The following is a 26,635-nucleotide window of genomic DNA, read 5'->3' on the forward strand; positions in this document are numbered from 1 at the left end:
TGGGTTTTTTGAGTGATCAGTGAGTGAGGCTGAGTTATCCCTAATGTTTACATAGTGCACTACAAGGACTATATGTCCTTTAATTTTGAGCTCAGACTAGGTGGCACAGTTCAGACATGGCCTATAAGTCCTACAAGAGAATTTAGATCTGCGTTTTCTCCTGTAATTCTCTACCTTCTAGATCTCATTGCAGATTCTAAAACTGAAGCCAAAGAGCTCAACAAGATCTTTAAAAAGACAGATTTTAATATAATGCAATTATCCACAAGATTAAATGAGATCAAAGTGTGTAAGGTATATATCATCTCTTATCCTGTAATGTCACTGTCATTAAGTGCAGGTAAATAAACCAGTTTCTCAGTTTCAACATCTTTTAGACCTTGAAAATGAGGAGCAAAGTCTGCTAGCAAGAAGCCTGAAAGCTTGGGCAATATTGTCATCCATGAGAATCATCAAGAGATTCACCTGAAGTGAGCTTGACTCTCTATTCAGAAGTAAAATAGCCAGACCAGAGAAAATGTTGTTGGCAAAAATGAGCTGATGAGCCTGATAATGAGACAGTCATGTGAGCTTGACTGTTCAAAGCTTTACTCAAGAGTCCGGAAGGAAGTAAATGATCAGGAGATCCTTTAGTTATTTCTGGTGATATTTCAATACAAGACAGATGCCTGTTGGGCATACTACTCAGTGACATTTTATTCACGCCTGATTTTCTCTGTTCTGCTTGTGTTGTAATTCTCACAAGTTATGGTCTTAAGAAAATTTGACTCATTATACTACACTTGCTGGCCATCGTGTTGGCTGCAGGCCAAGAGCCTTTCTCAGCCTTTTATGTTGCTTGTATGAATTAGAGGCCCTAAAGTATGGGCCTAGTTTTTTCTACAGTTTCATGGTAGTGATGATGGGGAAATTATTTTCTAAAAGTATACACAATACACTTATTGAAAGTTCAGCATTCATCCTTGGATTGGTTGTGGGAATTTTGACTACTAATCCATGGATGTCTAATTCATTAGTCTTATTGGGAAGTCAAGGGAGACTTTTTCATGCAGGTTTTGTGCTATCACTGTAGTGTAATAATCCCATGATTCAGGACTCATGATCATCACCTGAAGGGTCTTGGAGGGAATGGTTTGAATGTGTTAAGAGTTTGCAAAAGGCCGAACATGAAAACATCAAACCTTTATAAATGTAATACACAAAAATGTCAGGATTGCTTGAAGAAGCACAACTAGCATAAAAGGAGAGCCATGTGAAAAAAACTAATGTAGATGTCAGACTTCTGTGTAAACACAGCTGCTGGCAGTTGTTCATTTTGGTTTTTATTACATAAGCTGAAGTCAGAAACTTGTGTGTTCATTCCAAAATGTCAAGAATTATTCTTAATAGAAAATAAAAAGTAATAATAAATAAATTAATTTTCAGTCTTGATTAATAACAACTATGTAAGTCCTTTCTCTCTCCCCTAGCATGTAGAGCTGTATAAGCCATGGAAGAATAACATCTAAAACTATAGGACTTGCATATACATTCTTTAGTGCAAGCCACTGTAAATGCAGTTAATTGTTAATGTTTGCAGTTTGCTCACTGCTCTGAAACAAAAGGTGGTACAGAACAACCCATCCATTCCCCCTTTCTTTGCTGGAGGAGAAGTGGTATCCTCCATGCCTATTTCCTCACTGAGTTTTCTCAGAACATGCAGGGCAGATGCTCTGTTTAAGAATGGCATGTATTGGTCCTGCTGGAGATCCAGGCACAGATAAGACAGAGTATAACTTGTTCCAGGCTAGTCGCTTTTCTGAAAGGATGATCATGAAGAAATTTGCCATGTTGTGCTTTGCACAAAGTACAAAAGCATTGAGTAGGTTCCTCCTGGAGCTTCCTCCGCTTTTCTGCAAACCATGACACAGAGGTGCACTGCAGGACACGGCCTGCTCTCTGTTGAGAGAATGGCTGCAGAGCTAAATTACAACTGCCGGCACACGTATGCTTTGCAGAGCGGGGATCTGTTCCCATTGATTTCTTTCAAATTGGACCTGAAAGCTCTCAAATCTGGTTTCTTTAAAATTGCGTTGCTCCAGCTTGTCATGTAATGTGTATCATCACATTGAGTTGAATGAGCGCTGTCTGGCTCTGCACTGCTAGCATCAAAGCCTCTCCTTAAGTATGGAATATCAAAGTGCAGCATAATTACAGGTATTTGATTTCAAAATGATCCCTTCCTTATTCTACTAGTTAATGGAGATTCCTCACTCTCCCCTTTGTGACTGCAGGTTTTACAGAATGCTCCAAATGAAATTCTTGTAGTAGCATCTTCCACGCTATGCAATCTTCTTCTGGAATTCTCTCCAAGCAAGGAGGTCAGTATTTATCCAGAAACAAGAAGAGGTAATCGTCAAAAGTTACATTATACAATGGTTTGATAAGCATAAAGGTATCTTAATTGGTAGCCACTGCTTGTGGAGCATTATATGGCTGTAATGTGAGGCAGACTGTACCACTGATAGCTTGTGAATAAAAAAAAAAAAAAAAGGCAAAATATCTGTTTACAGTGCTGTGACAGTTAAATATGATTGAATAGTTAAATGTAGTCTCTAAAGAAAAGTAGATGTGAAATTTTGGAGTTTTCTACTTGTAAAACACTATTATCTCAAAAATTCATAAGCAAGAAGAAAAACTAATAATTGGCAATATGATCCATTGTCTTAGAGAATTACTGCTGTAATCTTGAAAATGCTGACATAGCTGAGTCTTGTGGTTATTATTGTTCTTGAATGAACAATACAGGATATCTGTTCTTGAGTTCTGCAATGTCTGTATTTCATACAGATCATACATACACATCAATACTTCATAACAATGCAGCAATTCCCCAAGTCTTAAATATTTCTTAATAGCTGGAAACATTCAGAAGATTGTGATATGTGTGGGCTCCTACAGGGCACTTTAGATTACCTTGGTTTGATTGATTGATCTGGTAGTTTTACTCATGTCTGTGACACAGAAAATAAACTGAAATAACGACAGGCACAGTTCACTGGCCCATGGGCTTTCTTATTCATGCTGCAGGTCATAGTCAGTGTAGTGTTTCCACTACAAACTGGATTGAAGTACTGAATTTTCTATCAGGACATGTGGTTCATGTAGAAAAACATCATTCCCAAAAGAAAATACTGCTTATGCAAAATAAAGGAAAATTTAGAAATGTTAGATTTGAAAGCATCTAAAAGCCATCTGATCTTTATTTGATATATCCCCTTTTTTTTCTACATAGTATTTTGAAAATTGTATGTAAACTATCAGTCACTTAAGTAAATAAACAAAGCTGGAGTGGATCTATATTTTTACCCTGCAAAAGATCTGAGTCAAAACCAATTTTGGAATATCTCCCACCTGCCATGGCTGTGGAGAAGTCCCTAGGAGTCAGCCAGCTACCAGGCCCATGGCAAAATCACTGGCAGCTTATTGCAGTACACAAGCGCCTGGCACGAGGTGAACTTTGGCACAAACTGCAGCTGCCTGGTTCTGTTATGGTCTTGTTGCTATTCAGTGAAATGAGCCTGTTCCTACAAAGTGCAGCCTTTCCCACACATTCCTGTTTTCTGATGAATTCAGCTCTTAAGCGGGCTAAAACCCACACAACTTCCCCAAAACTCAGATATGTTCAATTATTCACTGCTTTTGAAGTAGTAACTTCTGAAAGTTACTTACAAACTAGAGCAACATAAGTCATTGGATGAATCCTTTTAGCACGTGAGCTCTTCAGGTCTTAGATAAAACTAGTACTTCAAATTCGGTTTGGGTTGAAAGCAGTTGTTCCAAACTTAACTTTCATTACATTAATCAGTTTGAAAGAAAAGGTGCATGTGTTGATATTTTTCCCATCATTTAAAGATGTGATACTCCAAGGTTTTGCGTTTCAATCTGATCATCAAGAACAGTCTCCAGTTTTCTTTATTATGCTGAAGTTGTTCTGTTGGATTTTAGTTTGGTCTGATTACTAAACACAAGGATCAAACGTCAAGAAAGGTATCAAGTAGCTTTCATTGTCCTTAATCTGTTTTAAACAGTCACATATGTCCCACTTGATACCCAAAAAGATGTGAGTGCTCAAGGAAGACTGGTTTTGGAGAGCAGTCCCAAACTGAAAGTTGTTGGGGGAAACCAATTTGCTTGTGTGAGTGTGGCAGATGTGTGTATAGTATCACAGCAGTATGTGTGTGTATATCTGTATATATACACACACGCATGTATGGCTGTGTATATACATGTGTACACATACACGGATACACATGAGAACAAACCCGGCTTGACCTGAGTTTTTCCATAAAACCCTATCTTTTAATGCTTATGAATATAGGGTATGGTTTGGCCAGTTCATGTGAATGGACATGTTGTAAACTCAAGAATAAGATACAATCAAGACTCTTTTTGTATTGTCTTTACATTTGTATATATGTCTAATGAGTCTAAGTAGTTTTTTAAAGATTTTTTTATTCCTCCCCCCTCTACATTTTAGCCTATTTTAGAATCGGGAGCCATAGAACTTCTATGTAGTTTAACACAGAGTGAAAATCTTGCCTTGCGAGTGAACGGCATTTGGGCTTTAATGGTAAGTAAAACACACTGATAAAATACTTCTTGTGATTTTGCTTCTTAAAAAGTTTGTGAATGTAACTTAAAGAACTCATCAGTTGTTATTAAAAATAACGTAGCTGAAATCTAGCTTGTCTTTCCACCTAACTACAGAAGGAAAACAGTGTCAGCCTGGAACACTTCATCAATTAGTCCATAAGATAAAATAAACTCTTCAGTTCTGATACCAGTTTGGTTGCCAAGATCATTCAGGGAAACAGTTAAGTAGTGTCAATAGCATGCCAGTGGACAAATAGAAGCAGGTAATAACCAGGTCAGCTGTAAGACTGTGGAAATTTAATTCACTGTGTAGCAGTTCCTCATAAATTTTAACCTTTGCAAGATTAATTTTAGCAAGGATATATGCTTGTAGGTAATAATCTACTAAAACAGTGAAAGCCCAAGTTTAAGGTAAAAAAATGAAGCAAAAAATTTTTGTCTCTTTCAGAATATGGCATTTCAAGCAGAACAGAAGATCAAATCAGACATTTTACGAGGTCTGAGTACAGAGCAGTTATTCCAGTTGCTTTCTGATTCTGATGTAAATGTTCTCATGAAAACTTTGGGACTGCTCAGGAATCTTCTATCTACTCGCCCAGTAAGTAGAGCTGCAAACAGACCTTCTGAAAGCTGATCACACATGCAGACAATACAAATTAATTCTTAATCTTTTTTGTAAGACAAGTTATTTTTCTGTGTAAGATTAATGTTTGATATATTGCTAAAACTGAGGCCCTTGGGTTTATCCAAGCGTCTGTAACCAAATGTACAAATCAGTGTAAGAAAACATTTGAAAGAATTCTCTACGTCCACTGAAACTTTGTAATTATTATCAAATACAGAGCTAGACAGTTACATTTAATGTTCAATTCCATTGCATTTAGCTTTCAGCAAAATTATTTTCCTAACAGTCTTTCTGTGAAACTTGTCCCAGAGCAACAATAAGAGGGTTGCACTGTTGAGTCAATGTGTGGAGAGGTACATATCTTAAGGATAGCTGTGTTTCTTCTTTCTTGACACCTGAAATATTTCTGTTCTTATCCAACTATATAGATAGTACTGGCTTTTTGAATTTGACTGTGGGACTGTGCACTTACAAAATGCATACGTTCATTTTACACACTGAAATAAAATGGTTTGAAAATGTAAGCCCATGAATTGTTTTTGACAGGGAGAAAGATATTGGTGGAGGAAAAGAAAGGGGTAATCCCCTGTGAAGAACAGAGGGAAAACATGCAGCAAACATTTGGCAAGCCAACATTTTTGTGGGGGAAAAAAACCACGAAGCCTCTACTGTGCATTTATCACGTATTGTGTTTCTACCATAAAAAGGTCACTGCAAAAAATCTTCTGATATTTGTACTCGTTGAGTCTCAATAAGCTTCATAGAAAATTAGCTCTGTCTTAATGTGAAAAGATATTTAATAACCAGTCATTCATTAAATTCACCCTGAGCTCTTGACAGCAGAGTCTCATTATCACTTAAGGTGTTCTTCATCTGAATCTACGTCCCAGCTTCACCTACTTTCTGTGGTATGTTTTAGAGCCAGAACCAACCATTCTCATTCTCTACCCAAAACTCACTCCAGAATACCTCATCCAGCAGCTTTTGAATGAAGTCTCATTATTAGCAATTTTAAAAAGTCCTACAAGAATCCCTAATGTCTTAAAAAATTGTAGAGTGCCATGTGCTGGTAATCTCTGATGGCTATTTGCTGTCACTCTTGTGTTTTGGTATCAGTTAATCCAGTAAATCTAGCTTCATCTTTTTCTGTTACTCCTAATGATCAATTTTATTCTAGTATGGGTGTTTATAGTCTGTGATCAAAGGACCTTTTACCTGTAAGTCTCAACTTGAGATACTTTTCCTAGATGATAAGTAATGTATATGATTTAATTCTCTGAATCCTCTCAGACTTTTGAAATGTGGATATCGGACCTGGTCACAGTGTTCCAGTAAGAGCAGCAAATACCAGATAAGGAAACTCAGTTTTCTTACCCCTCTCTGATATCCCCCTGTTACCAGAAGAGAAGTGGTTCTTTCTAACTGCAGCATCATACTTAGAGCTTGGGTCCAGCAGGATTCAGTCTTCAGACTGAATGGCCTCCATGCAACTGGTAAACCAGTGTCTTTTCTACAGGTTACAGTGAAATCAGAACCAAGGCCCATATCATGCTCACTCAAACAAGACCAGGCTTCAAATGAAGAGGAATATTATGAAGTGTTTCTGCTGTGAAAAGTTCTTGGTTTTGGGAGACCTCACTAGGAGCTAGGATCTTTGTACAGTGTTGCTACTCTTTACTTAGAGTAATTCAAGTAGGAATGTCCCTTCTTTGTCTGGAAAGTTACGCTGATTGTATTTTGTCATTGCTTTGGCAGCACATAGACCATATAATGAGCACTCATGGGAAGCAAATCATGCAAGCAGTGACCCTTATTCTGGAAGGGGAGCACAATATAGAAGTCAAAGAACAGGTACCCTTTTTTGTTTCGTGTTGTCTTGGCAGAATAAAATTTAAGAAACAGCTAAGAATGCTTACTCTTCTTAACATGTCATTTTTGTTTGGGATTATGATGTGCTGTGAATATTTTACCGAGATCTGTCAGATTAATAGTTTTAGTACCTACAAGAATGTCCTTCTTTCTAATGGATGTGTTTGAATTGAATGCAGAATGTTTTTTTAAATGTAGGTTTGGTAAAGAGGAGGGCACTGTATGTGAGAGCAGAAGAATTAAATCTAAAGCAATTGCATAGCAGAATGGGAACAGTAGGAACAAGGGAAGAGAAAGAAGCCAGTATTTCACTCTGGGGAAAGCATCTGGTTATTTTATATTTGCTCCTATAGCAGCCACTGGAGCAGTCAGTAGTGAAGAATACCATCATTGCTTGCCTTGCTGGCAGTAATACATGTTCTGCTGGGAGATGTGGTAACTCAGCTGTTCTTGGGTGCCTGCAGGAGCCAGCAGTGATTAGAGGAGGAGAGGCACTAGCAGGGAAAAGAGCATGCTGGTGTAGGCCAGGAAATAGTGGGGAGGGACTTGCCCTGACAAATTAAAACTTAAGAAAAGCAATGTGCGAAGAGGAAAGGGAGAAGGAAAGAGGAAAGCCAGTAGGGAAAAGCATCCCTGGCTTGGTGACAGCATAAGGAGGCCAGTGTACAGGGATACCTGCTGCGGGGATGCTAAAGCAAAAGTAAGAGAATAGATGGGCAGAATTTGGCTGATTAACTCTGACAGACAAGACAGTCAGCTGGAGAACCCTGTGTCAGCCTCATATGGGGGATGTTGTGATGAAGAATGGGGGCAGCAAGAAGCTGTGGGAGATTCCACAGGATTGCTTTGGCTTAGGATGTATATTGGTAGCAAACAGCATGGCAAATGAGTGTAAAAATACAGATAAATCCAGACGGGTCTAAGTCTCTGCTCAGTGAAGAATGGGCTGAAGGCAGGCAGGCCTTTTATGGCTATTTAAGTGCAAAATTAGCAAAAAAAACCCCCAAAGACTCTTAATAGATAGCAAGTTTAGTGATACTATGGTTCTGAAACAGTTGAGGATTAACCGGGTGTGTCTTTCTAAATAGTTCTTCCTGATAAAGCTCTAATAACAGGAATGGCCTTCATTGCAATACGTTATTTACCTTGCGAAGCCTCTCAGAATTATTTTTGAGGAGAATCGGTGTACCTGAGAAATACTCTTGGATAGGGCCAGTAGGCTAGGGTTGAATATAGCCTTTAGGGTTTGGGGCCTTTGTACACAGAGCATTTTCTGTGTCCCTTGCTTTCATTTCAGAATCAAGTCATACATCCAGCACTGCCTAACTGCATGCAAGAGCCCATGCTTCTAGCAGGGCAGTGCTCGTCTCTGTCACTGACTGGCTCCTGTAGTCATCCTTGCATGTCCAGAAAAGATGGTTAAATCCTTCCACAGCTCTTTCGGAAATATGTAGAGCATCTCCTGGTGTCTCCTGAGAACCAGGATAGCTGCCTCTGCAAGTCTTCATGCCGTGTGCATGTAGTGCCAATGTGGGCCTAGATGGTTCAAGGTTATTCTGTAGGATGGATTCTCTAATTTGCAAAAAATAACCAGATGCGTTAGTAGTTTGAGTTATCTGCAAGTAAGATGTGTGATTAGACTTGTTGAAAACAAATTATTACTCTGCTAGATCAGCAGATAGGCCTCTGTCTTTCCTTTTCCTGGCCTGAAGAACTAGATGGAAATGTTTGGGGGTTTTGGGGCGGGTGTTGTTGGTTGGGTTTTTTTTTTCCCCCTAGCCACTGATACAGAATAGACTGCTTTATTTTCCAGTGTATTTAATCTTTTCTATATGCTGCATATTTCTATGAGAGACTTAAAATTTTACTCATTGAAGTGAATTAATGAATGTTGCTTTTTATTTTAAAATGGCAATGACTCAGTTTTCTGCCAGGGCTGTTCAGCCACAGCTGTTAGCTCTTTGGCATTGGCCTCAGATGTAAGCAAGCTGGAAACTCCAGATTAAAGATATTAAAACTAATTAAAGAAATTGTTTGTCACAAGTTCAAAGCTGTCAGGGAAACCATATAAATCATGGGATGTGATCTGTGGCCAAATAACAGTTTTTCTCTTTCAGACATTATGTATACTTGCCAATATAGCAGATGGAACAACAGCAAAAGAACTGATTATGACCAATGATGATATCCTGCAGAAAATCAAATACTACATGGTATGGGGAATTTCTCTTAAAGGTTTTATCTTGGTCTTTTGAAGGAATGAAAAGAGGGTACTTTAGCATTTTGTTGTGTAAATTGTTCAGTATCATACACTTAACTTTCATATACCTAGTTGTGTTTAAGAAATCATGTAGTGCAGTTCTGTATGGCAGAGGTGTACTGAGGATCTGATTAAAAGGAAAACCCAGTGGTTATTTCCTGTAAGAATATTACAGTGACTTAAGCAATACCTGTAACAAATCTGCATGGAAAACGTTTCATGATTTTGGAAAAGGCATATCTTGTAGACCTCAATAAATATTTGAAAGGAAGTGATTGAACACTATTCAAGTGCCTTATGTTATGGCACTATCTTTGAGAGAAGTTGTAGATAAGAATTAGTCCCAGCTTTGCTACCTTATTTATTACAGGGTGAATGCGAAAATATAAGTCTGAGAATTTCTGAATTTCTTCTTCTAAACTTGAGTACTATTTTTCTATGTTTAGAGTCATTCAAATGCTAAACTTCAGCTTGCTGCCATGTTCTGTATATCTAATCTCATATGGAATGAAGAAGAAGGTAAGAAAGCCTCATTAATGCATATACAAGTTACTATCCTGATCAAAAGGTTAATGTTGCATAGTAATGAATACTTGCAGTACACAGTGGAGTGGGATCTAAAACATAAAGGGAGACGTCATTACAGGTATAATATGGAATAAGTGAGAGTGATCAGGAGGACATTGAGGAAAGTGTAGAGAGCTGTTCTGGGGCAGGAAGGGGAGGCACAAGAAGAGAGTGTCAATAAATAGGAGTTGATCAGAATCACACAGTGGGAGGTTTCCACCTGTAGCAGTTCTCTAAAATCAGAAAATGACTGGAGTGAAAGAGAATCCTAGTAAGAGGTCTTCCAAGTCTTAAGGAGGTTGTGGAAACTCATTGTTGGAGGGAACAGGTTCACTGTAGAGGATAAATGGATTAGAAAGAGGATTTGTTGCAAAGAAATTTTCCCCAGCATAGATGGCTGGAATGGATTGGGCAGTGAGACTCTGAAACCAGTCAAAGGACTTGTGGGTGGAACTGGAAGGAGTGGGGAACGTGTTTGGTAAGAAGAATCATGGCCTGGAACAACAGAAGGTAACCAGGAGGGAGCTGAAGGATGCTGCTGCACAGAAAAGTATGTGTGTTTGTGTTGAGGGGTAGAGAGGGCAGATGGAGGCAGCGGTGTGGAGCTGGAAGACATGGCATGGGAAGGAGTGGTAGGAGGTGGTGTGCTTTGAGGAATGGTGGGGCTGGGAGGAGGACTTTCTTAGATGGATGATTTACAGACCCTCAAGTTGACCATGCTGATCTTCAGCAAAGAAATCAGTGTCTCTGCTTGGTTTGGTTTTTTTTTTCCCTACTGTGTAACTTATTCCACATCTGTCAGATCACAGAACTTCATTCAGTGTGTGACACTTGGCTATGCTCCTGGTGGCTTTCTGCTCATTATACTGGCATTATACAGTGCTACAAGTCAGGCTCAGAAACACACCTCCAGCTAAATGTTCTTTACATCCAAATCAGAGAGATGAGAAGAAACTAACTGAAGTCAAGCTTGTCACTTTAGGATAAAATATGTTCAGATTTTTGCCTTCAAAATTTTCTTTTCTTTAAACATATGCATACAGAGTACAAAAAAAGAAACTAGAGCTCCCTTGAGAGGTAGCCACAACTGAGGGAGTTTTTCCATTACTGTGCTCTAACTGAGCTGTGTTCCATACCCCTCCTTTAAGCTGGTTTTTGCTACCACTCCTTTCTTCAGTTCTGCAGACATTTATTTTTGGTGGTATTCCCAACAATGTGATTTATTGTTGTAGGTTCACAAGAACGCCAAGATAAACTACGAGACATGGGAATAGTAGATATTCTACATAAATTAAGTCAGTCATCGGATCCAAATCTGTGTGACAAGTGAGTATAAAGAAAAATCCAAAGAGAAGATTAGAGGGAAATCTTTGCTTTTTGTGAAAAAACTATCTTTTTTTGAAATCTTTTGATTATAGAAAAAGTCCCCAGGAAAACTGTCTATCATTGCACTGAGTTTTATGGTGTATAAAGAAATCATGAGGAACAGTTATTTAGAGAGCAGGTTTTTTATTGCTTAGGAGTAACAAATTTTAGTGAAGTTCTAAGTAGTATAAAATAACTACGCTTAAGGTCATCTAAACTGGTGGAGGGTCCTCTCTGAAATCTCTCTGATACAAAAGTATTGTTGTAAACCTTGGACTACTAACAAAGTTCCAGAGGATTGGAACAGTGGTAAACTATTACATAACACTATGAATTAAAAAGATAATACAGGATCACCACTGTTGTTATTCTTAGTTAAATTCTTTTAAACTAATTAAGCTTAACAGTAACTTTTCACATACCTGTTCTGTTACTGATATTATAGTATCTGCAGAGATCATCTAGCTTCTTCACAAACACATATAACCAAAATAGCTAATGACAGTTTCTTGATTTTTATGTTAACTTTTGCGATTGTCCCGCCTGCAGTTAATAACAACCTGTATTTCTTTCGTGAACTAAAGGAGATGGTCTGATTTTTGGAAGAGGTCATACACAGACAACACAACTCAAAACTGCAGTGTTTTAAAATGCATTAAATTGGGGTTTCTCCTTTTTATGAAAGAGATTCCAGTGTTCTTAGACATCTTTGTAGTGAAGTTAGGACATCTCGGTTTAAAATCTATGCCAAAATATCAGTATTGAAGGTGTTAATCAGGAATGTATAGATATTAATGAGTAGGCTCACAGAAAATTACAGAAAAGCTAAATAGGGTTTTCAAACAGGGAGAAATAGGAATAAAACTTAAACCATAAAAATACTTTCTGATAAATGGGCCTTGCTTGTCAACACTTAAGCCTTGGTTTTAAGAGACAGGGAGCTGATTGTGCTTAGTGCTGTTGCAAGTCACTGTCTCTCCTGTTTCTTCTGGCCACCTGCTCCCACTGTTTACCCTATCCCAACTCTGCCTCATCAGCCCCCTCAATGAGCTGATATGACTTGTGAATGCAGGAGGAAACTTGGAAGGAAAAAATAAATATTCTTCTTCTGGGTTGCTGAGTTGTATCGGAACTTGGAAAAGTCTGTCAAGGTCATGATGGAATGGTTGGGAGGTGTGTGGGACAAAGGAAGAGCAAAGCTTCTCACTTCAGGTGGTAGGAGACATTGAATTAGCTGAAGGGATGATGAAACTGCAACCCTAGACTTTTGGGAGGTGGTTTTTTTTTTCTTAACAAAAATGTTGCACAATGTTAGATTACATAAATTCCAGTATTACACTGGCTGTTGCTTCTTTTCTCTCTCTCACCTCATTGTAGGTTTTTGGTAGGGCCGGTATTCCTGACAGGACTAACATGCTTCTAGTATGTTCTGAGTTACAACACCTCTTTGATTTCTCAGCTCAAAGACCTGCTTTTCATGGTACATCTGTATTACAGAAAAGTACTTGTTCTTCACAATTACTGCCTTTAAGTGTTTTTTATAAGGTGCGTTGTTAATGAGGTTCAATATACATCCCAAGCCCCACCATACTTGAAAGTTGCTCAGTTTATGCTGAACATCTAATGTACTTGGTTAGATCATATTATTCTTAGATGCAAGGTAGGTTCTTAAATGGTTATAACTGATGCAGAACACTTCTGCACCACAGGCTAGATTCTTCCAAACTGAAGGAGCCAGCCATTTGGCTTCCTTTAACCTCATTCATCCTCCCTCTTTTGCTGGCAAAATGCATAGTCTTGTACATAAAGCTGTTGATGATAAAGCCAAGCCCCAATAATTAACAGGTTGTTCCTTTGTTGCAGGGCGAAGACAGCACTCCAGCAGTATCTTGCATGATCAAAGACTAATTGAATCTATGGACACCCCTCATGTCTACTTAAGGAATAGCAGGAGATATTCCTGACTCCTTATATTTGCACAAGTCACCTTGGGCTGCATTTTTCTCAGGTGCAGGGAGCTGCTTTGCAGAAACAGTTTAAATGATCAGGTCTCCAGTGCACTTGAGAATTTTCTTGAGGTAGTTCCTTTACTCAGAGGACTCTTGGGGGGTTGTTTTGGTTTTTGGTTTTTTTTTTCCTGAGCTACCTGGACTTTCGGATAGAACAATCAGTCATCGTTTTCCTTTTGGGCCTACAATTTTCTGCTTTTGCTGCAGCCTGCGTGTGTGGATGTGTGTGGGTGTGCTAGAGTGTGTGCGTGTGCTTGGGGGAATGTGTGTGGGTGTGATACCTCAATTTTGTTTTTCTTTTTTTTGTGTGAAAATCTTTTTCTACAGGTTTTCAAGGGTTAACCATTGTTTGCTGTACGAATACTTCAATGAATTATATACAGTTTGAATGAAATGTTATTTAAAAAAAAAAACCAAACTGTTGTATCCCATAAAGTTTATTTTGAATTTTGAACAGATGAATGTTTTTAAGTAAAATATATGCATTTCTGAACTTCAGCTTAACTTAACATTATACTTCCTTTTTAAAGAGAAAAATAGAGGGAGACAGTAGACCCTAAATTATAAGCAGCGGATTCTGTACTGGTAAGGTCCAAGAGTTTTTTTTACCACCATATAAGGTCACCTGGTACTGATGACATGCTCAAATCCATGGAATGGGTCAACTGGATTGTTTTGGGTTTCTTTATGTTTTTAAAAGAAAAGCTCATGCTTCAGAGTTAGTGTGACTGTTGACTTTTTTTCTGGAAAGGAACAGGTGGCTGCAATATCAGCAGGCATAAGCTATTGCTTTAGTAGCCAAGAACTTGCTCAGATAATTGCTGAAGGATTAGCTTATTTCACTGGTGATAAATATTTGCTGATCACTAATATCAATAGAGCAAACAGTATGTTGCAGAAGTTATACTTTCAAGAGACCAGAAGGAGCTGGCAAGCAGTGATTAAGGGATTGCTTTTGTTTTGCATTCCTTACCTCCAAATATAGTGAAAGTGACTTACATATTATATCCATGAAAGATCAGCTGGGTGCATGAAGTTGGGAAAGGGATGGAAAAATTGGGTTGTTTTTTTTGTTTGTTTTTTTGTTTGTTTGTTTTTAGCTCAGTGATGTTGCTATGGATTTTGTGTATATATACAGATATACACACTTGCATGGATTTGGATACCTGGATAATAAGCAATGGGATTTTACTGTGTTCAGAAGCCTAGATTGTCCATAAGTTTCTGAAATTGTGCCTGTAAGTGTGGAGAAAAAAATATGAGTACAAATGAAGACAACTGCGTAAGGTTAGGCTGGAATAGGAGACCCCGGTGGCTTCACATTCAAATATGCATAGAAACAAATGAGGGCAGCAAGGAGCTCTCCTTCATGCAGTTCAGGGTTCTTGCTTTCTTCCCGTCTACTTTCTGATTTCAGTTTAGACCATAGTTTTAATAGTCAGAATCTCCAAACACTATATTTACAAAGCACTAACAGGCATGCTAAAGATTGCAGCCGGTGTCTTAAACCAAATCTTTCTTTTGTTACGTTCAACTTCAGGAGGGCTGCAGCAAGAAGAGAGGTCTGTAACTTTGCTAACCAATTTTGATAAGTATCTTAATCTTTTATTTCTAATCAGAAGGTCAAATTGTGATAGCCTTACTTTTTTCCGAAGTAACTACTTGTGTCAGAAAATGTGACCACAGTTTGGCCTGGAATTTGAATGTGCTGTGTATCAGATAACTGTTATCACTTGGTTGCAAAGGAGAATATATACATTTCATGTAACTTCTTCCACTCTTGAAAGACAAATAAAAGTGAGCACCTGACACTTTTTCCCCAGGCATTGCAGTAAGTGACTGGCAGTTTTTTAATGTCCTTCTGCAAATTTTTCATGATGGACTTTGGGGGCTGAACAAAAGGGAAAGTAAAAATATGTGAGAACTTGATAAATATCAGTACCTCAGAAGTGAAGTCTTCTTTATAAAATTCAATCAAATATATTTTTGCTTGAACTGAGAAAAAAGTTCTGAGGCAAGTAGTGTAAATGCAAAACTGTACCACGTGCATCAGACTTGTAAATTTGCACTCCTGCTGTGTATGTTTAGGAGCTCAAGTTCTTACATATCTCTTCTCGTCCTCCCCCAATTCACGTTTCTAAAAGCAAATCTGAGTTTGATTCTATAAAACTTTGGTGCCTAAAGGTGTTCAGAAAAAAGGTGAGTAAGTATCTGTGAACAAGTTTTGAGGTGGTTTCCTAAAATTCTGCCAGAAAACCTAAAAAACAATGCTCAGACAATCTTGTTGCTGCATGAGAACAGTTGACATTTTTCGCAGATATTGATAGGACAAACTGTTGGATGAGAACATTTTTACATTCAGTTAAGCTTTGTGAATAATTTTTGATGTTGCTATAGGTATGTACAAAAAGAAGAATACTGTAAATAAAAAGAATTTTACCAGAACATCTAGATTTTTCTCAGCTTCATGGAGAAATCTCAGCTTTCTGTGCCAGCCTCTCTACAGACTGACAATTGCTAGCCTGAGATTCACAGTGGGAACAAACTTGTTTGCTGGTTGGCCAGATCTTTACCAACTTTATTTAGGTAGCAGCCTCTTGTGAATTACAGGGTTGTTTGCAGAACCAAAGAAGTATAGTTTGTCTGGACATAATACAAATCACCAGGATTTCTGATGTTCCTTGTGCCATTTCTCTTCTGAAAACCAGTCCTAATGAATGTTGATAAGTATGTCCACTCTTTATATCTGGGTCCAGTGATGGTAGTCCTTCTCTCCAAGGTTACCTGTGTCAAAAGGTGAATAGTTCTTTGGCATGCTAGTTGTCAGACAAGTGCTACAGTTGGTTGCTCCCCACCACCTCCAGTCCACATTTGGAGTAGTCTCTCCCACACAGAAAGTCAATTGAGACTTATAATTTGGCTGTTGTTCCAACCACAGATTTGCATTGTAATAGTGAAAGAAGCTAAGTGACCTGCTCAAAAGTATCTTTTGCCAGTATATTCTTAAAGCAAACATCTCATATTTTTAAAAATTTATTTTTACAGCCATTGCAGTAGATGCTGCACCTCTATGAAGCTGCTGAAGCAGTGGCACAGCAGGCAGAAGGATAATTCAAGTGCATGAGATTAGATTGTTGAAGACTAGAAAATGGGTTTAACAGGACTCTCTTTGGGAATCCTAAAATGTAAGCGCATGATAGGTGTAAACGTGCAAAATTTCAGTGGGGGTTAAAATCACCAGGACTTTACTGGAAGCTTATTTCTACAAAAAGAGAGAGTTGCTGGAGGCATCCAGGGATGCACTTTGCTCTGCTGAGCTGGTGCTGGAGGCAGGGGAGCCCCTGCCAAGGCTCAGCCCCACCGTGTGCCCTGGAGGTACTGGACAGTGTCCCCTCAGGTTGCCAGGGGTACTAGGGGAGTTGACGTGCCAAAAGCCAAATCCTTAACCAGGAGGGACCTTGACCAGCTGGAGGACCAGGCCACTAGACATCAAGTGCTGTGTGACAAGCAGCAGCACCACCAAGGTCTGCCTCTGGAGCCCAGTGACGCCAGGCGTGGGAATGGACAGGATGAGCAGCAGCCCTGCCCAAATGGGCATCACCCTGGGGGGGTGGTGCTGGGCAGAGGTGCTCTGTGCTCACTGCAAATAAGAAAGAACAACCCCAACCAACTTCAACAATTGAGCTGCATTTGGAGGGGGGCCAGCAGCTTATCCCCTGTGCTCAGTGCTAGGGAGGTCACATCTGGATTCCGTGCCTTGTTTTGCGCCCTCAGTTTGGGAGGGACGGGGCAAAACTGGAGCCAAGGAGTGTGCGGTAGGCTGGGGGCACGGGGCCTGCTGTGGGGGGAGTTGGGCAGATTTGGCAGGCAAAGAGGAGGCGGAGGGGCTCCAGCGGCTGCTGCTTCTTGAATAGGAGTAACAGAGGAGATGGAGCTGAACCTCCCAGCTGCAGCGGATGCTGAGAAAGGAGTGGGGCGGGCTGGGCTGCCGCTCTGCCCGGATGTTACCAGGGCTGCCATAGCAGCGCTGGGGTTCTGCCAGCCACCGCGCAGGTACTGCTGGGCCCTGGCTGGGACTGGTTTGCTTCTGCCACCCTCACGGGGTGAGGAGGGGACAGGCTGCTGTGTCTCTCAAAGTGAGCAGCAATTCAGGCCCCACAGCAGCACCTCGCCTCTATGAAAAGGGTGCAAGCAGAGCTGTGTCCGGGCTTTGGGTGCTGCTGAGGTAATCCTGCTCCCTCCAACAGGGCAGGAATGCTGCTGGAGGCTCTGCGTCCTGGGTGAAGGAGCAAAGATGGGTTAAAAGCTTTCTCTGTGGTGCAGGTTAGCCAGCAGTTGGATTCACATAATTGGAGGGCATCTGCAGTGCTTTGCGCTTGGGACTGCTGCTCTAAGAACCTTTGTTCCTGCAGAAGGATGGCTGCAAAGAAAAAGGAGGTAGTACTGCAGGTCAGTAGGAGCCAGGCTTTTAAAATATCTTTTTAAACTTGTAGTAAGTGCAAAGGTTGAAGTTCAGTCTTGGGGTATCTCATATTCTGCTGGCAAAACTGTATTGTGAGGTCCTTCTGGTGGAAAAACATTCCTGAAGGCAGGTAGGAAGCATGGGAAAACATGGCAAGTCAAATCTGTCCCCCAAAGTCAGTGCTATGGGGCGCAGAGGGAGGTTACTGTGGGGCTGCAGGTTTTGTTTCAGAGCTGCTACAAGCTGTCATGGGTTTGGCCGCTTTCATAGGTCAAAATGCGTCTGTGTTTCATGGGACAATGAGAAATAGGGAACTGGGAAACGGGGGGTTTCTCCTGAATGGCAAGCGTCACTGAACATTTCTGACCAGTTCACATATTTAGAAAGATCGCTGTGAAGGTGGAAAAGTTAGGAGGTACAAGAAAAGTTCAAAGGCTGAAAAACCTATTTCACAATGATATGTAGAGGAATACTTCTGTCTTTACACTGCGCAACTGACGTAATGATGCTTTATAACTACCTGCATAGGGGAGAGAGGGTTTCCGAGAGCAGTTTAGTATGCAAAAACATTGAAAAAACCCAAAATAGGTTATGAAGGTCTCCTTCAAATTTTGAAACACAAGAGAGAAATACTGAAGGAGATCATGGGGTCTATAACCTTGTTTATTCACTGTTAAAACTGGAAAGCATGGAGTGAAAATGTGAACATTTGTATAAGAGAAAGAAGATCACTTTATTAAGGTAAAAATCATTTCTACTGCTGTTTGTCCAACTGTGTTCCTGTGCGGTGGGGAAAATTACATCAACCAGGCTTTGCACCTTTGGCAACGAAGGGAAGGCTGGGTCTAGATCTGCAAAAAATGTGATTGTTCACATCTGCAGATGAAAGCTGAACCTCATGTAGGACATGATGTGATGGCCTAGAAAAGTTCTGGTTATATTAGAGAAAAGCCAAGTCCTAGCAGCCTCAGGGCATCCAAATCAGCAAAGCACTTTGAAGGGTGCTGGCATTACTTTCTGAGTCCATCAGCTGAATTCACAGCTGAACTCATTATCACAAATTATTATCATAAATCATTTGAACTCATTAACATTCTGTGAAATGCTCCAAGAGTGATCCTAGCACTAGTGATAACTGGAATAACTAAATTTCTTAATTCTGCAGGTGTTCTCTGAAAAAATTAGGCTTGGGGTCATGTGCTGAACAGACAGACATGTTTGAACAACTCTCCATTCTCTGAGTGAGGTGGGGTCCTGGAGAAACTGTACTGTATGACCTCCAGTGACATCTCTGAAAATTTGTAAGAGGCCATTTAATTTGCACTGGAGTTTCCACTGTTGGAATTGTTGACTTTGCAATTTTAGCAGTCCTTTAATGCACTTTAGTCTTAATTATTGTAAAATAGCTGGCCTTATTACAACTTACTGTCTTGCAGTGTAGACTAAACATAGTTAGAATTAATGATACCAGTTGAGAAAGTTATTAGGAATCATCATTGTTCAGGGTGAACAAAACCAGATCTTACATTTCTCAAGAAGCCTTTTTTTTTTTTTTTTTTTAAACTTATACTGTGTTTTTTGAAGTACATACTGAGGGGCAAGTTCTGTAAGATGGGGAAGATGCTAAAGATATTTTCCTTTCTAATTACAGTAATGGAGGTGTAGTATAATATAGTACGTGGCATAATGTATGGAATTGTCTAGGGCATCCTTGACTGGGTAAGCTCCTGAGCAACCTGATCTAACACTGAGCTTTGAGCAGGGGATTAGACTAAGAACTCTGCAGATCCCTTTCAACCTAGATCTTTCTATGCTGTCTGTTGTTCACTATGTTTTGGAAGTCTTTAGATGGCAGCCACTAATTCAGGTAAGGACATGCCTGGCTCAGACCACCCTCTAGTGCCCAGACATTATGAAAGCTGTGTATTTACTAGCTTATTTTATCAAGACTGAAACATCTTAACAAAGTAGTATAGCTTGTGTGCAGGCAAGGTGAGAAACTGCTGGTGGAGAATCATCTGACTTAGAAAATGTGATGAGGGCTGGGTCTGAAACAGGGGTGAGGAAAGGAGGATGCGTGCTGGAGATGAGCATGTTGAAGCAGCACTCTGAATGCTGCAGGTCAGCCCAGACCACCACCTCACTGCTGCTTTTGAGCACTGTGCTGGCTCTGAGGGGAGGTCCCTGCTGAGCTGGGACCTAGTGGTTGTCAGCGTGTGTGTGGCTCTCCTCCAAGTCCCCGCTTCTTGTGCGGTCATCTGGGCAGCCTGCAGAGAACCAGTCCAGTCAGTTATCAGTCAGTGGCTCTTAACTGTTTTAGCTGCTATCCTGTGTTAAAAGATCACATGTCAGACTTCCATTTAAGTGAAAATGAAGTAGGTCTTCGTTTCTTCTATAGCAGGAGTGCTGCAGTAGGGAGTCCCTCATCCCTGCTGCCTGCTGCTCTTCCTGGTACCTGCACACCTGCAGGGCTGTATGATATGGCAAAGCACAGGAGGAACATCTGGAGCTCTTCCCTGCTCTCAGATCTTGCTGCATGGAGTTGAGTGCCAGGAAAAAACTGAGGCCGTATGGGTATTTCACAGACCTTCCCTCTTGCGCCATATATGACACAGCCTGGTAGGTTCAGGCAGGGCTCTGGTCAGTCAGCCAGAGGCCCTGATAAGATGCAGGGAACTGTGTCCCCAGTCTCCCCCCAAACAACTAACTCTTAGTCTCTCTACAAACTGAGTCTGGGGTCCCCAAGCAGCCAGACTGTTCAAGTAGTTGCTGCCACTAAACAGGGGAGGGCTTGCTCTTGGCTGGATGCTGCTGCCCTTTCCATCTGCCTTTCCTTGGTTCTTGTCATACAACGAGTCTCTAATCCAGTAAGCTTTTCTACAGAGTTAGCTGGCTTCCTCATGGGTGTCTAAGAGCTGGTGTCAGGTGGTAGCAAGAGTATGTGGGAAGCGGGGAAGGAATGAGAGTTTGGGAGTGAGGATATCCAACTTCAGCTGTTTTTTCTCAGAGGTCTTCCATTCATGTTCTAGCACAGCTTGGCCTTGCCCAGCTGGTCAGAGGTGAGAGGATCACAGTCAAAAGGGTTTCCCGAGTGCTCAGGTAATACCTCTTCAGGCAGATGTGTCCATCTTAAGTGCAAGCATGAAGTGATTTGTCAGCACGTTTGCAGCAGTTAGGTAGTACCTGATGACTTACTCTTGCTTTTACTGTGTTTTTAAATTTTCACACAGGTTAACATCAATAGCCAGGAGCTTTGGGAAGAAATGCTGTGTCTCAAAGGACTCATTGGTAAGGGTTTGGTCAGTGTACTAGATTGCTTTTGTTCTGTGTTAAAAGGACACCAGTACTGTTAGGAATCAGTTACTACCGATAGAGATGTTCTGTCAGCCCCTCCATTCCTCTTGCCCTGAATGGAAGAAAGAAATATGCAAACAGAAGTGAGACTAGCTAGAAGTTGTAGTCTTTTTTCATTTGTGTGGGACAATTATCGTGCAATCAAAGCAGTGCTAGTGCAGGAGCTTCTGGAGTTTCCAGTCCAGCCACCCGCTTGGAGCAGGACTGTCCCCAGTCCCCAATGTGAGAAACAGCCCTGGTTCTCAAGGAGGGGAGAGGTTAAAGGGGTGTTAGGTAAGCCTCATGTGCTCTACCTCTGTGCAGCAGTTTTCCCTAGAATATCTGGTACCTCCAAGGTCACAGCCATGTCAATGTTTCTTCCAAAGACGACTCCTCATCATTGTTATTGGCTTGTTATTTTATAATGTCATTTCATCCTCTGATCTAGCATTTGAAACCTTGAAAGAGTATGATATTTTCTACTTCAAAATTGAATCCATAGCCCTTCTAGAACTCAGCAGGAGTCCTGCCATACTCCAGACAGAACTGTGGGAGCAACAGCCACAAGTTGCAGCTTGGGAAATTCATGTTGGATGGGAGGAAAATCTCCTTCCCCAGGAGGGCAGTGCTGCAGAGGTCACCAGAGGAGACAACCTCAATCCTCAGAGGTTTTCAAGATTATTCTTATTGCACTAGCAGCCTTTTGCAGTCCCCTTCCAAATGATTATGCTGCAAAGTGGAAAAGTACACAAACCAACCTATTGGTCTATGTCTAAACTGACCCATTTTGACTTCATTCTTACTAATTTTCCTGCTTGCAGTTGTTGATGCGTTTCAAGCCTGGTGTGGTCCATGCACAACAGTAGTGGATCTTTTCCGAAAAGTAAGGAATGAAGTTGGCAGTGATCTCCTGCATTTTGCTGTGGTAAGATCTAATTTGGCACTGCTTAAAATATCTAGTCCCCTGAAATTAGCAAGTAACTAAAGGCTGAAGTCATTTATCTTTCCAATATTCAGTCCAAATGGTAACAGTCCAGGAGTTCCAGATTGTGTGAGTGAGTCTGTCAAATCCAGACTCTTGGTTACAGCAATAAGAACTCACATAGTTAAGAATTTTCAGGCTTTAACTGTGTTCTGTACTTTTCAGATTTCTGGGTTTGTTCACCAATTTCTCATTTTCCCATTTCTCAGTGGTACACAGTAAAAGAATAACAGACAACGGGATCAAGTTGCAGCAGGGAAAAATCCAAGTAGATAGAAGGAGAAGGTATTCAGTATAGGAGTGGTTGGACACTGGGACAAGTTCCCAGAGAGGCTGTGGAGCACCGATTCTTGCAGATGCTCAAAACTAATGCAGCTTTGAGCAACCTCCTATAACGTTGAGACTAGCCCTGCTTTGGGCAGGGTCTTGGACTAGAGCCCTTCAGAAGTTCCTCCCTACCTCAGGCATGCTGTGATTCTGTGTTTAAATGCCTTTCCTGGCTGAAGGACAGCACTTGATTGCTGACAGCCATGGGCAGTGAGGTTTCTCGTGGAGGCTCCTGCTCAGCACTCCTTGCAGCCTCCTGCTGCCTCTGCTGCTGCCACCACAGGTCCTCCTGTCACTTCTTGCACTCCTTACAGACAAGGGGCCCCCATTTAAGTTTTACAGGCTTTTTCTCTGGGATTCACTTAGACAAGCTGCAGTGAGATAGATATCCCTGCCTCACAAGAGCTGCTGTTCCAACCCCTGCAGGTGAGACCTGCCAGGCATCTGCCAGCTTCTTAGGTTGCTGGTACTGAGCTGGGAGTCGATTGTGGCCCTGGCTCTGACCAGTGTCATTTTGGCCTGTAAGACTGGGACTCAGAGGTGTTTTGCTGTACGTGGGGGATGAGCACCAGCCAGCTGAGGATGTCTTGAGTCCAGGCAGTTCCATGTGTATTCCTCTGAAGCAGAAATGGTTTTCTAGAAACACGTGTTTTCTTTTACGTTCTTTTTAGGCTGAAGTTGATTCCATTGATGCTCTGAAAAAATACAGAGGAAAATGCAAGCCTGTCTTTCTGTTCTATGCAGTGAGTGAAAATATTGTTACAGTAGTCGCATAGCAGTAAATATAACTTCCCAGTGGGAATAACTGTTCTTTTTGAGAGAGATGCTTTTTCTTTCGTGTGCAACAGTACAATTTTATTTGCTCTATATCTGCCAGTATCTACTGGTGATCAAGTGCTGCATGGATAAGAATGTACAGACAGAGTTTAAATTTAAAGTTCTTCTGCTTTGCCACCAAGAAACAGAATAATGTAATTTTAAATTTAAATATCTTCTGCTTTGCCACCAAGAAACAGAACAATGTAATTTTGTTTTATTAATTAAAAAAACAATTGAGAGATTAAGGGGTGCATGAAGTAAAACAGTTTAAATTGCACAGGTGAGTGAAAGGCAGATATTGCACAAAGTTGCAGGAACTCCTCTAGGTAGAGATTGTTGAGGTTTGTTTTGTTTTGTTTTGTTTTTTCCTGGGGGGAAGCCCATGTAGCCTGTGATGGATGGCTGTATTTCATGTCCCTTTCCCCCTCCATGGGAGGGTATCTTAGTCATGAAAATCCCTATCATTCACATCCAGGGATCCCTGTGACTTCCTGAAAGTTGTATGTGTCCACAGGGTCTTGTGGCTGGCTGAGTCCATGTGAGTAGTATTCATGCCATGTTACCCCGTGAACAAGTGTTTTGCTCTGCGGGGCCTTCATGTTCAGCCTCCTGCTACTGCAGGATCTCACTCCTTTCACAAGCTGCTTTGGTTCATCCTAAGACTTATCAGGAACGATAAAGAATGTTGTTCCAAAGCTTCCCACTTGTTCTGGAGCAGAGCAGCTCTGTCGGGGAGGAGGGCCTGGTACATAATACCATATGTGGTGTGCTGCTTTGGTGATTTCCAGAGCCCAGAGGGCACTACTTGAGCACTTCCTAACTGATTTGCTTTTCATGCATTTTAGGGAGGAGAATTAGTAGCTATTGTAAGAGGAGCGAATGCACCATTGCTGCAGAAGACCATCCTGGAACAGCTGGCAGTGGAAAGGAAGGCTTTAGAACATGGAGGAAAGTGTGTGGTGGTAATCAGTCACTAATTCCTTAAATACCTGTAGATGTGCATGCCAGAGGAAAGGTTCAGCTCCCCAGTGCCAGCATAGCTCTAAAGCAGAGTTACCTCTTTGCAAAAATCCTGTCCTTTTGTCTGGACTGTCTCTGAAATCTGGTTAGCGTGCTGCTTGAGTGTCCACAAGCCTGTGAAACCTATCTAGATGGAGGAAGCTGGAAAGTGTGATTGTGTTTTTCAAAACCTCTGTCCTCTTGATGAGCAGAGTAGTACATACCATCCAGCTCTGCAGGATGAAAGAGAAACTCTTCTCTTCACCTTTTCACCTACCCTAAGCATTTATTTTATTCCTTAAAGCTACCTTCCTAATCAGCTTCAAATTCCAGGATCTCTAGGAGGTCTGTGTGATGGCATTTCTTAGGCTGTGGTGGGGGACGGTTCATTGCAATCTTAGTCATTTTTGTTTCTTGGTGTGACTGCTTCTGTGCATTTCTGCCTGGAGTCTGTTCTGGAGCTCTGCTCATCTTTCTCACTGAACTACAGCTGCAGGGACTTGGTGCCTGTGTTCTGGATATCACTGTGTGTGTTCTGGATATCACTGTGTGATCAATTAATCTACATTTCAGCAGCTCTATAGTACAGTGCTTGTGCAGTCTGTAGTGCCTGCTATAAAGCCCTGGGCTATTGCATGGCAAATGTTTTCCTCCTTCCAGCAGTGAGCTCTGGTGTCAGAGCCTAGAGCCAGCCCAGCAAACTCCAGCAGCCTGCTGCTGCCAGGGTGCTGTTCGGAAAAGCGTTACCAAAAAACTGCTGCCCTTTGTTTGTTCTGAACTGGCTGTGCGATAGCATGACTTAATTCCTCCCTAGTTCTCATACGCTGAAGTGACTCTTATTCCCTAGTCACCTTCTCCATGTCACCGATGACTTCTGTAGACTGCTATTAAATCTTTCATCAGCCTGGAGACCTTTGTCATCTTAAGTGTCACAACTCTGGTTTTGTTCCAGATTCCTAGCCTGGGCACTGCTGGTACAGGGTGTATCCTTAGAGCAGCTGGGCAGTCCTCAGAGCTGAAACCAGAGACAGCCCCAGGCCTACCTCTCCTCAGCCCAGCTGGTCTGCTGAGCCACTGCTGTAGGGATGTCTTTTTGTGTGTGGTCTCCTGAATCAACACAGGTCTACCTGTGTTGGTAGCTGCAAGCTCCCTCCACTGAGTAGCACTCTCTGGTGACGTTGGCTGGCCTGTTTTTGTGAATGCTTTTTCCCCAGCTTTTGCTAGTCAACTGATTTGGAGCTCAGAAGGTGACCCTGGAGAGGTAGATCCTCTGCTCTCACTGCTGAGCTGAGCCTGGCCTGAGTGACAGCAGGAGGACTGGTTCCTGCTCAGGTGGAAGTGGAAAGTGGGGACCTGCCTGGCAGATGCTCACCTAGAGGGTAAGAGGACACTCAGGATGTTCCTTGCTCACTCATCCACATGCTCTTGCTACTAGGTACAAGACAGAGCCTTCTCCAGAGAGGAGGGATACATAGCTGCTCTTCAGGAATAACAACAGGAAGGCCAAATAGGTAAGGCAGCCATGGCAGTAGGATGCTCTTTATGCCCTTGTATGTGCTATGTTGCTAAAGCTGGAACCCTAAAAGACGATTCAGCTGCTGCTGCTAGTCAGACACCAGAGGGGCCATTCCTCCAAATGGGCACAACATGGGCTCTTCCTCCAGAGAAGTACACAGGGTAGTGTCACCTTGAAACAGTATGTGTAGGCACAAATAAGAGACCAGGTTAGCTTGGGTGGCTGAGATCGTTAAACTCTTAAGTATTTATCCTTCCAACGTGTGTTTTACTTTACATTTGTCAGTACTTACCCCCCCTTATGGCTTTCTTCTCTCTTGAATAACTGAAATACTGAACTAGCTGCAAATGCTGCTCAGCTTTTCCAGGTGGTTTTTAAAGGAAAACACAAACACTCAGGCACCAAATCTTGATACACCAGCTCTTATGTTGTCTAAAATTAGCCGTGCATTCCCAAAGGCTTTTGTCTCTCACCCAATTTCTAACCTGCAGTGATGCTTTTTCTTGGCTTTGCTGGGATACAGCTGCAGATACACTGCAGATACACTTTGCTGGGATACACTGTTCATACCAAATCCTGGGCCCCAAAATGCTGGGAATTGTAGCAAAACCCACTTGGCTTTAGCTAAGGCACCGTGGGTCTGGAAGGGGTGCAATGCATGTTTGTGTTTCATTTCTTTACCTGTTACTAATTTTTTTTCCCCTTTTCTTTTCCTCGGAGGCTAACGCCCCCGTCGGTCCCGGGCCCGATTTCCCAGCCGTCGTCGTGGAGCGGACGCGGGATTCCCCATTAAATAAAAGGATTTCGTGCGGCAGCACCGCCGGCTCTGTCCTTCCCGGCAGCGCGGGGCGCCGCGGCCCCTTTAAG

General features: G+C 41.6%; 2 protein-coding genes across 7 annotated transcripts in view; both read left to right on the forward strand.

Annotated features, from left to right (window-relative positions):
- The window catches only part of ARMC8 (armadillo repeat containing 8), an 81,642-nt gene extending 65,857 nt beyond the window's left edge, over nucleotides 1–15,785 (forward strand). For 2 of the 4 annotated variants that reach the window (XM_075032173.1, XM_075032176.1), the window contains 8 exons: nucleotides 2,274–2,360; nucleotides 4,520–4,612; nucleotides 5,084–5,233; nucleotides 7,016–7,111; nucleotides 9,247–9,342; nucleotides 9,836–9,908; nucleotides 11,189–11,282; nucleotides 13,185–15,785. In XM_075032173.1, coding sequence (XP_074888274.1) covers nucleotides 2,274–2,360; nucleotides 4,520–4,612; nucleotides 5,084–5,233; nucleotides 7,016–7,111; nucleotides 9,247–9,342; nucleotides 9,836–9,908; nucleotides 11,189–11,282; nucleotides 13,185–13,218 — 723 coding nt within the window. In that variant the 3' untranslated portion in view covers nucleotides 13,219–15,785. The other 2 variants (XM_075032175.1, XM_075032177.1) reach the window with 2 other exon arrangements.
- Nucleotides 15,786–15,914: 129 nt separating this feature from the next.
- Nucleotides 15,915–26,621, forward strand: NME9 (NME/NM23 family member 9). Of its 3 annotated transcripts, none has more exons than XM_075032180.1 (8): nucleotides 15,915–16,515; nucleotides 17,654–17,779; nucleotides 21,023–21,080; nucleotides 21,947–22,050; nucleotides 23,106–23,177; nucleotides 24,099–24,215; nucleotides 25,688–25,763; nucleotides 26,489–26,621. In XM_075032180.1, exons 2-7 carry the CDS (start codon nucleotides 17,747–17,749, stop codon nucleotides 25,742–25,744), a joined length of 441 nt encoding a protein of 146 aa, XP_074888281.1. In that variant the 5' UTR covers nucleotides 15,915–16,515; nucleotides 17,654–17,746; the 3' UTR covers nucleotides 25,745–25,763; nucleotides 26,489–26,621. The 3 variants fall into 3 exon arrangements, with proteins under 3 accessions (XP_074888281.1, XP_074888282.1, XP_074888283.1); XM_075032181.1 differs by having other exon boundaries at nucleotides 24,099–24,205; XM_075032182.1 differs by lacking the exons at nucleotides 15,915–16,515; nucleotides 17,654–17,779 and adding an exon at nucleotides 17,820–20,411 and having other exon boundaries at nucleotides 20,822–21,080.
- The last annotated feature ends 14 nt before the right edge of the window (nucleotides 26,622–26,635 follow it).

Source organism: Buteo buteo, chromosome 7 (assembly GCF_964188355.1).
Source record: "Buteo buteo chromosome 7, bButBut1.hap1.1, whole genome shotgun sequence".
In the NCBI taxonomy this organism is placed as follows: domain Eukaryota; kingdom Metazoa; phylum Chordata; class Aves; order Accipitriformes; family Accipitridae; genus Buteo; species Buteo buteo.

Coding starts and splice junctions, on each gene's coding strand:
- NME9 (XM_075032180.1), top strand. CDS start 17,747: ATGGCTGCAAAGAAAAAGGAGGTAGTACTGCAG. Junction 21,081..21,946: donor GTGTCTCAAAGGACTCATTG/GTAAGGGTTTGG, acceptor TCCTGCTTGCAG/TTGTTGATGCGTTTCAAGCC. Junction 24,216..25,687: donor ATGGAGGAAAGTGTGTGGTG/GTAATCAGTCAC, acceptor TCTTGCTACTAG/GTACAAGACAGAGCCTTCTC.